We start from the raw sequence: 10687 nt of genomic DNA, 5'->3' as shown, positions 1-10687 counted from the left end.
AGGGACGTCCCTGGTTAGCCAGGGCTGCTGATAAATGATGGAAAGTGGCTTGGTGAACACTTCCACCAGCTCCCTCAGTACCCTTGGGTGGATCCCATCCGGCCCCATAGACTTGTGTGTGTCTAAGTGGTGTGGCAGGTTGCTAATAATTTCCCCTTGGATTATGGTGGCTTCATTCTGCTCCCCATCCCTGTCTTCCAGCTCAGGGGGCTGGGTACCTGGAGAACAACTGGTTTTGCTACTAAAGACTAAGGCAAAGAAGGCATTAAGTACCTCAGCCTTACAGTACATCAAACTGAAGAACAGTCAGTGCTATGGTGTTACTAAGAAAACAAGCACCACATGGGTATGCACAAACAAAATCCTACAACACACCCGAAATAACCCTTCTACACCATCTCACTGGTGACTGATTGCCTGCACCAGCTTAGAAACCACGCTTATCACCAAAAAAAACCCAGACGCTGTCAACTGGAAGGACTTCAGCTTAGGAAAGTAAAAATGGTGAGATGCCTAGAAAGCACAACCCTTTAGAATGGATTGGGGCTACCTATCTTAGAGAGGACAAGACCGGAGAGTAATATTCCTACAACCTCCAACCTGTAGAAGATTGTTGCAAAAACAAGAAGGAATAATCTCTCTTTTGTGCTTGACAGGTCAAAAAGTAGTAGACCTAAAAAAGACTTTTCAACCATGCAACCTGAGTTTCCTAGAGAAGGACGGACAGCAGTACCTGGGGGAGGGCTAACTTCAGAAGAGGTTAGATGAAAATCCATCAGGAATGACACAGCTGAAGAAGAACTTGCTTAAGAGAAAAAAGATGGAGTAGGTGATTTCTTGAGGTTGCCACGAGCCCTGCGACTCTGCGATCCTTTCCCCTTCGCACCTTGAGTCGTGTTTTCCAAGTTGAACCATCCTAATGTATAATCTATCTTTGACCTTTTAATTTCCACTGGAAACTTTATGAGATGGAACAGCCAGACTGGTACATGGTTTCCAAGACCCAGTAGTACCATGCATTTATAGGTTTGAGAACAGGTCAACATCACACTGCTGACTTCCTAATGAGGAAGAACATTTGTGCAGAACAAGATATGAGATGGTTTAAGACATATAACACAAAATAAACCCAAAGCAAGAAGATTCTCCTTTGAAACCACATAAGAAGTTAAAAGTAAAAGAGAATTGCCATAGTGAAGCTAAACAGTTAAAAAAAGAATAAATAAATGCAAGAAAGTTTCGGTTTAAGAAATGTTATGGTTTAAATACCATTCAAATTAAAGAGATGTCTTTTTGAAAATGTATCCCATATATTTTCAATTAACTTACTTTCTTATCCATATATAGCTAATTAATCAGTGACCCAGCATCTCTTGAAAACAACACAATGTTGCCTGGTGCAGAAATTCCTTGCAGAATGAGATTCCTCTGCTGATCAAGAAGATAAAGTTCCCAATTCAGTGCTAGCCCTTCGCAGGGCACAAAAGCAGGACAGAAAGTTTAGCCATACAGTCCTGATCGGGTTTTAAGTGGACTTGGAGCCACCTGAAATACAGCATTACAGTACAGAGGGAAGCCAGCAGCTGTGTTACATATGAATGGGGGAAGATAATGCATCCAGCTCATATTTAGCACGTGCACTCTTAAAACAATGAACGCTGTTATTTCTGCAATAAAACTACTATACAAAATACCCCAAAGCTAAAAGCACACAAGTGAAGATACATACTAGAGATGCAATACGGAGGGGCATTTATTTTATTGCTGGTTGCACGTATGTTCGAAGACCAGCGCTATTGAGAAAAAAACCAAGATCAAATAGAGAATGAATAGCTGGAACAAAACACACTCTCACCACTGGACCCACGGATGATTCCCTGGAGAAACCCTTACAAAGAGGGCTCAGTATTTCTCAAATAAGTTTCTGTGTATATTTTTCCCATGTGCCGTTTTATAGATCACATAGTAACGGAAATCAAGAGAGATCCTGAGGGTACAGAGATGGACTTCACAGTGCGCCACCAACAAAGTAGCTGTTTGTAGAATGGGAAACAGCAACAAGCCTTTGCAAGCAAACAATGTGGAATGCTAGGCTAGAAACAATAGCTTAAAAAAAAAAAAGAAACCTCTTTCATGGTATTTCCAGTGGCCTCATCCTGCAATCGACTGCTGGATGAATCCTTGCCATGGAAAATGCCACTGTAATAATACGGGTGCTTCTGGTGTCAAGACATCCCGCACGAAGGTGTTCCTGCAAGCACGCATCCGTTTGTGGGATGGAGACCTGTGTGTGTAAAGCTAGAAGCCTGCTAGGAAATGCCAGAGGTAGCTTTAAATGAATAAATAAATGTATGAAAAGCAGCAGTCAGCACACTGAAGTTAAAGTTCTTCCTTCTCTTCCAGAAAACTTGCTTTTCTGAGATATTGTTCCCCCCTCATTTATTACTTCATCTTTTCTAATGCCCATTGAACGGTCTCCCACGCTCCTAGACTCCCAGAAAGGTCCTTCTCAACAGGGCAGACTCCACTCAGCCAGAAAGACTTGCTGTGCTGGTCTCTGGAGACAGTCCACGCCTTTTTGGGTGCCACACAGCTCAGCCCCATTCACTAGGTGACTGTTCTGGGAGGTAGCTTTTGGTTTTCAAATCAAGGACACACCTTGCCGCTGCAGCAAGGGATGGCACAGCAGTCTCCCCCGCCTCTGTTCTGACTCGTGTAGGAAAATGAGGAAGGTTCTCTGACCTCTGACACCGATTAAGTCATTGCTGTGCTTTTTTATATGCCTCAAATTGTGGAATACTTGTATTTTAAGGCACAGCAGCCAAGCTTCAACTACAAGCCCACCTGGCCCCTACACATAGGAACACCTCCAACCTCTAGGTCCTTTTTCTCCCCAGAAACCTGCCTCGTTTCCCCACCACCACTTATCCACATTCTGATCCTATAAATGGCTTTTCCCACATACTACTAAACACAGTTTTTCAAGAAATAGGTAAATTCCGCCTTTCTCTCATCTTTCTGCACAGCTTTAAAGGCCACAATACTTGGAAAGTCCATTCCTAGCTGTAACCATTTTACTTTCCCCATTCCCAGCTCTAACCGTTTTACCTTCTAGTGAAGCCAACCAAACCTGGAGATGCTACTGAAAAAGAATCGAGCTGTGCGTTTGTTTACACAGTCTTTCAGTATTTAGTGAAATTAGTAGTTATTTTTCACTGCTGTTCCTGCTTACACCTAAACACCTTACAATGCTCTGATGTTCGTTTGCTTTTTAAATATTAACATTGCACTTGCCAACATTGGGCAGACACCTCGTGACTGCAGAGTCAGATCTGCATCAGACCTCTTTGCTGATTTGTCTCAGACACAACGCTACCTCTAATGAGAATTCAATGTCAGATGGGGCATTAGAGTAGATGCTGCTAGAGCAGACGTACTTCTGAGTGTAGAGCTTATTTTTGCTTAAGAAATTGGTATAAGGCATACCAGGAGAAGCACATTTCCTGATGCAAAACAGGCTTAGCTTTAAGCTTTCTTGTGCTTTTAACACACCACACTGTTCCAGTTTACTCAACTGTCAGCCTTCAAATGACTAACCTATTGCCACAGGAAGAATGAAGATATATGTATTTTATTTAATTTTTTATTTTTTAGATAGAGGAGAGATGCTCTAGACAAAAGGAGAAAGGAGACATTCACGTGGTTTCACAGAATCCCAGAGTGGTTGAGGTTGGAAGGTCCAACTCGAGGTCATCTGGTCCAAGCTCCCTGCTCAAGCAGGGCCACCTACAGCTGGATGCCCAGGACCATCTCTAGGCGGCTTTCTCTTACCTTCAGTTTCTGAGCTTCTCCTCTAACTTTCAGCAGCTCCGTGATGGAGTCCACAAAGCCCTGATAATGGAAGTTGCACATTTTCTCAATCTCACGATCATGGTTTCTGATTCGTGCTTCCAGTTTCTCCATGAAACGGCCGTGTTCTTCTCCATCATAGACAGACCTAAAAAGAAGATGCCAACGCTGGTCAGGATTCCAATATCTGTTACTGTCATTGCTTACAAGAAATATCCAAAACATGAGCTTTAAAAAAACCCTCCTGTGGTAAACGGACAGTTCTGCTTTTTATTTGCACATACCAGGCACCAAACTCAGGTCTGAAAATCTTTCTATTCCAGCCTTTCTTTTTCTTTTTCCACCTGTCAAATACCAGCTTATGTTCCCTCAGAGACCGCAACACTGCCAAGCCAGCGCGGAATCACCTGAAACAAAGTCTTCGCGCTCTAGCTTTGAGCTCAGCCATCTCTGATCACTATCTGCTAGCGTATGCTGTAACACTGAGCACTCCTCTTGGACAATTTACCGGGTGTTCTTCATGCTTCTGAGGTAAAATCTACAATGGAAAAGTATCACCTATACAGCTGCCAAAAGCCATTCCCCTTCTCAGCCCTAGTTTTGCCAGCGCAGTTGGCAGTGTTGCTGAAAGGCCAACAGCGCTGAAGACTACCCAAACTGATGGGGATACCCCGAGCCAAGATACTGTGCGTGCAAGCTGCAGGTAACCGGTAAGCTTTGCTACAACCAAACAAACACACTAGTGTTAAATTTAAGGGTGGAAGTTAAAAAAAAATAAATCTATCCTTCGTATTTTCTTAAATTCCACACAACTGGGAAGAGAAGCTTGAATTGCCACGTCAAAACACTTTTTGTTCTGTCCATTACCAATGCACACTGTCTGGTAACGATGATTATTTCCAACCGTTTGGTAAAGCAGCCTAGAAGGCGACTCTCTCATCCGCAGAAAGAGCCGCTGTGCAGAAGCAATAGATCATGACTGCAAAATAAGCGAATGTTATTCTAGAAAGCAGAGGGATTGTGTCACACCCTGAAGTGGTATGGGATTTTCTAGGGGGTTGTTTTCTTGGGGTTTTTTATAGTAAACATAGATATTTTCTACAGAGTGTGGAAATCCCACCCTTAGATCTGTCTCTGTGAAGTTTTAGTACTTTGAGGAGCAGTGCTAACTGCTAAACCTGAATTCTCTCCCAATCCAAAAAAATTAAGTACGCAGTGAGCTTTATGGAGTCTGAGCTTGTACCGTGTCAGAAAGTAAGGCTAAATTTATTATACACTGGACTCCATGCAGCAATTAGAGATAAAAGATGGTGAATGACAGAGCTGTAACAAGCTATAAGAATTAAAAAACAAACAAAAAAAGACTGATCGCAGCAGTGACAAGCAACACTTCAGAAAGAACCAGAACTAGATGAATCCAACTGGACACGTTAAATCTTTCTGCCTGCAGAAAGCAATGTGATCCTCTGGTGTGATCTGCACTCACAAGTCCCTTTGGAGAATCCCACCTCTGCAATCCATAAAGGTCTCAAAATAATACAAAAAATACCAGGACAGGACTAAAAGCTGGAGGAAATCTACTTAACTACCATTCTTTAAAACCTGCCCTAGCAATTTCAATTATACAGTTTCAGTAAACCATTCTCAATGGCAAAACAAAAATGCCAAATCTTTATAAGCCTATTTAAAACTCAGTGTAAAATAACAGTCACCAAGAGTAGAAGTTTTCAAAGGTGACCATATTGCCTCCTTTATTCCAAGGTAGAAGCTGATTGGTGAAAAAGAGATATAACTTCCTAAAATTATATCAATGCCACCACTAGCACGATGCTAGAGGTTTTTCCTTACAGTTTAGCAGAGTTTTGCTGGTAAAATATGAAAGTTGGAGACAGAGTGCCATCTAGTGCTGCACAGCCTCTTTGCAGGGTCTCTCATGAAACAACCAGGCACCTCCGCTCTGACGAACTCTTAACTCAAAGATAACTCACATAGAAAAAGAAAATAAAGCTAGACAAGTTGTGTTTTCATTCAAGTATAAATTTAAAAAAAAACCCAGGCAACAGTAATTATGGGTGCCAAATAAATGTGTTTGCATTCAAAGGAAAATACCATCGGCATTTACAGAGGCATCTATCAACGGAGAAAAATCTCAAAACTACTTACAAACTCTAGGCAAAGTTTCCTTTGCAGATGGCTAACCTAAGACATAAAGGTCCAATGACTAAAACCTTTTTATTAATTTTTTTTTTTAAGCCAAACTCTAATGTTAAAAAAAAAAAGTTGGTGACAGGCAGCAACAAAACCCCAGCACCTTAGAGGTCAGCTCTAAGCTTATATTTAAACAAACTCTGTATCTTCCCTTTTGAGCTTTCCTATTCACCCACAACCCTCCCTCCAATGAAGAACCAGGATCCTTCACTTCCATCCTCCCTCTAAAACACAAGCGAACGGGCAACAGCCAAGCAAGTCCCACACCAAACCGCAACGCACTCCAAAGTTACGGGATGTCAAGTTCTTGCTCTGTATTGAACGTCATCATACAAGCTGACTACACTGACTATGCAGTGACTCCCAGCTCAAAATAAATGACGTAGGGACTCAGTTTGATTGCAAGAAGAACAAATCTATCCCCTGCAATGACGTCAAAACACCCCAAGTCCCAATCTCTACCATCATCATCTTTGGTTCCCTGGCTCTGGTAGAGATCCACCTTCCTCAGCTGTTTCTGCCACCGCCTGAGCTACACCATCACTCTCGGAAAACCATCCTCGTGATCCCACATCCTTGATGTTTGTGCACTGTTACCTACCTAGCAATTGCCAGCTTTGAGACCAACTCTGGTTCTCACCTGATCCACTCAACTGAGCACCTTCATTACGTATTTCTTCCTTTTCAGGATTACCACATCTGGGGCATTGTACTTCCCACTTCTTGCCTACCAAACCTTCGGGACAAGCACTGCCTTATTCGGGAGCTACAGGTCTCTCCAGCTGCTCCACTCTACCTCATTTCTTCTGCACATACACTCTGCTCCTAGTAACATCTCTCCTAGTTCAAACGCTAATTATAGCCTGATCTGGATCTTCAGTTAACTGTCCTGAAGTGACTAGTAATTCAGAAGACATTAGAAGGTGATGCACAAAAAAATTTCTAGAAAGAAAAAAATCTTACACGTATATTTATACCCACTAATAATCACGACAGCACACAATGCAAAAATAAAGGAAAACAAAAACAAAAATTAAAATTGGTTTGAGTTGTTCATTCTCTTGGTTGTAAATAACAAAGCACTGTGACAATGCTATAGAAAGTTATCTTTGGGGCTGCTTTTTTTCTTCTTTGCCATAAAAAACTGCTGGTCAGATAGCTTTAGTAATAAGCCTCCCCCACAAAAAGCCTTTTGATTAAAAAAGTCTGAGAAAGAAAGGTCTGTCCCACATACACTTATCTTATAACTCCGGAGCAGGCTGTAATTCTCCTATTGAAGACTATGTTCAGTGACAGATCTGTCTGGTTTACATTTTTTAAGTACACTCACTAAATAAAACCATTTAAGATGACTTCAAAAAGTTCTTGGATTGTATTGTTAAGTTTCACAATTTCCGTATTCGTTTAAAAAAAAAATCCACTTCATTTTTTTCAAAAGGTCAGCTGGAAAAAATCTTTCCAGGAAAGCCCTAACAGGCGAATGCATCGGGAGTTTCCATCCGTAGCCTTGCGTTATTGCAGAGTTTATCCCCCAAAACAGGGGCAACCAAACCTGGCCCACACCAAGCAGCCAAACTATTAACAACGGGGATGCCGCAGGCGTGGACCTGTGGCACAGCCGGATGCTCAGGTGCCTTTTCCATTTTCCAAGCAGCAGAAAGTGAGCAGGAGCTCACGCAGAAGCCCGACGTGTTGATGTTGAGCCTTTCACATCTCCGTACTCCCCCCGCATCTCAGAGCCTCGCTCGACTCTGCCTGTACTCAGCCCCCACGTTGCACTGGATACTCTACTGCACTCTCGATCACTTCATCATCCTCAACAGCAAAAACTGGGGAAAGAGCAGAGGTTTGGGGAACACAGCTCAAGAGAAGACTGAAAGAGACAATAAGCTCAGGTACAACTCTCCTTAAAATGTGGTCGGAGGCAGGACATCTTGGGTCCTGCCACCAAGCACCAACACAACCTACGTTCTCTCCAGCCGTGCTTTAGACGCTTCATCTGGCTGTTCTCAGGCTGGCAGGTCCTATGCCAGACACCATATACACACTGAAAGAATGCCAGGGGAGCTTGAAGTTATTGCACGTGTATAAATTAATGCTAGAAAATATTGAGGAACTAGCTTTGCAGGTCCTCCCTATGTCTCACGCTCAACTGGTTAACGAGGGGGCTTCAGGCAGTCTGAGAGAAGGCCAAGCCACGAGGCTGACCCTGCAGCTTCATTCCCAATGAGAGCTGCCTGCAGGACAGGGACTCAGAATTAACCTAAATAAATTCAGCTGAAAGTACAGAGGAGGGAAATCTCTGGGGGCGAAATGAAAGAGATCTGGAACAATGCAAGGAGGACGTTCTGGGGACAGTGGAACCGAAGCGACTTGCTTTTGTTTTCAATTAATAAGTGGAAAAAATTCCTGAGTCTGTTGTGGACTTCAATTTTATTTTATTTTTTTCCCCTTTAAACTTCTGTAGTGGTTTTAATCCTCAGAAACATTTTCTTCTCATTAAGCTACATAAAAGCATTAGCAGTTTGTTTAATCTTATTCTAACTTTTGTAATAAACAAATTAACTACTGAGTAATGCAAAAAAAAAAAATATTTCAAGAGTGGTGCAACAGCTCCATGGAAAAAAGGTCAAAGAAAGTTTGCAAGATTAATACCTTTTCAATATCTTAACTGTCAAGAGTTCACAGCTTCAAGCCTTGTGCTTCATAAAGTTTGTCCATGTACAGACACAGCATTATCAAGTTGTACTCCAAAGACACCCCACTTACTTGGTGTATTACACCTGAAATTATCTCAGTGGAAGAGCAAGTGTAGAATTCGCTTCTTGTTTTCATTCTGCTCATTAAACAGAATTTAAGTCCACTCTGTTTTGCCGTATCACCCACACGGATTTACATTTACATCACAAATACAGAGAGAAAAAACTTTTTTTTTTCCTTTTTGGAGAAGTACAAAATGTTTAATCATAAGTATTTTTCATTCTTACAGTTTAGAAAGCATTCCCACGTGTACTTTTCCTACTTAGACCCACTTATCTTGCACGCACCACCATCATTTTCAGTTTAAAACAGAAATCATTCCAATCACTAAAATTCAGCAAAATACCAGCAATATCCCATTATCACAAGATCCTGGAGTAGAAAACAAAGTGGTTTCAGAAGAGCACCACTATACTTTATTCTTTGGCAGGATAACCCTGGTTTCATAGCTGGGAACACCTTGATTTCAGCAAGGTCCTGGCATGGCCCCGGTGGGTATTCTCACAAGCACTCCAGGAGAAAAGCTGCATAGAAAATTACCATAAACCACACGCGTACGCTACTCAAAAACCATCCTAAAAACGATGTTACTTGTCAATGACTGGCCTCAACCAGAAGGAGCTTTTCAACAGGGCTTCTACATGCGTTTGTTCTGGGCCTGGTTTTCTTCAGTGGTTTTATTAGCAAATTGGAAAATATAATGCAAGCTGTACTTTCGAAACATGTTGGTAACACCAAAGTGAAGGGAGTCGCAAGCCTTCTGGAAAGCGGCAGCCAAAGACCTCAAGAAACTGGAAGTGTTTCCAGAAGTCAAGAGGTCAATAAAGGCAAGCGTGTGGTACTGGTCCAAGGAAAGGTCAAAATCAGCAGCACAAGTACAACGGGATCAGAGGGGAGGCAGGAGAGACCACAAACTCCACGCCAGCCACCTGCCACAGCACCTTATTTATTGGCCCAAGAAGAGCCAAAGGAATTGGGGTTAGATTTGAAGAGAAAGGGCTGGCGAGGACACGGGGAGCTCAGAGCCATGGAAAAAGACCTCCACTACGTTAAAAAGGGAGGAACGTGAGGAGTTCTGCAGAACTGTTACGGGAAGGACAAGAGCAGACTGATTTGCAAAGAACTAGGTTAGATTTTGCAATAACATGCGACTGAAGATAGTCAAAGCCCTGGAACAAAGCACGCTAGGTCACTGGAAACCCCATTCATCAGAGTTTAAAAATAAGTTGCACAGAGGGTTACTTTATTCTCACCTCAGCTTCATCATCAAAACATGTTTGCTTCATATTCAGCAAGAACAACAGTTATAAATTACATGCACCTTTACAGATAGCACCCCAAGCAGCCCTGAAAAATCCTACTTGCCCCGGGGCTTGTTGGTTTGGGGTTTGTTTTGGGGTTTCCCCCCCCCCCCCTTTTTTCCTCTTTTCAAAGCAGGGTCAGCCTTTAGAAACTCACAGAGCCTTAGCTCTTATCCCTATTCCACACTGAACTGCCAGAGACCGGAGCAGAGCAGAGCACAGACAGGAGCATCAGTCCAGCCTCACACATCCCACATCCAACACAAGAGAGCCATTTCAGCCTCACCAGAGAAATACACTATAAACTCCAGATGACTGACAGAATAAGGCCAAGCAGACTGAGAAAAAGCCAAATTAAAACATGATTTATCATGCAGATGCAGAGGCAGCTGCCACAGCAGCACCCTGGAAGCCACCACTGCAAGCGACAAGGTGGTAATGTGGGTATAATATCATGGAAACAGAAGAAAAAGCATTGTGTGAAAGCAAAGTAGGGATATTATTAATATGCAAAATCCTTGTCTTTTAGAAAGTATCTTTTATATTATGGCCTTTATCAGCACCACACC

General features: G+C 42.4%; 1 protein-coding gene across 1 annotated transcript in view; it reads right to left on the bottom strand.

Moving 5' to 3' along the window:
• The window catches only part of EXOC6B (exocyst complex component 6B), a 267115-nt gene extending 262744 nt beyond the window's left edge, over nt 1-4371 (bottom strand). Inside the window, exons 1-2 of the mRNA XM_009320896.1 lie at nt 4358-4371; nt 3832-3997 (exon numbers count right to left, since the gene is read on the bottom strand). Coding sequence (XP_009319171.1) covers nt 3832-3997; nt 4358-4371 — 180 coding nt within the window. The remainder of the gene's footprint in view (nt 1-3831; nt 3998-4357) is intronic.
• Nucleotides 4372-10687: the final 6316 nt, after the last annotated feature.

This window comes from Pygoscelis adeliae, unplaced genomic scaffold, assembly GCF_000699105.1.
Source record: "Pygoscelis adeliae isolate BGI_AS28 unplaced genomic scaffold, ASM69910v1 Scaffold273, whole genome shotgun sequence".
NCBI classification, from domain to species: Eukaryota; Metazoa; Chordata; class Aves; order Sphenisciformes; family Spheniscidae; genus Pygoscelis; species Pygoscelis adeliae.
The sequence above is the reverse complement of the archived record's forward strand: the minus strand, read 5'-3'. Positions and strand labels throughout refer to the sequence as shown.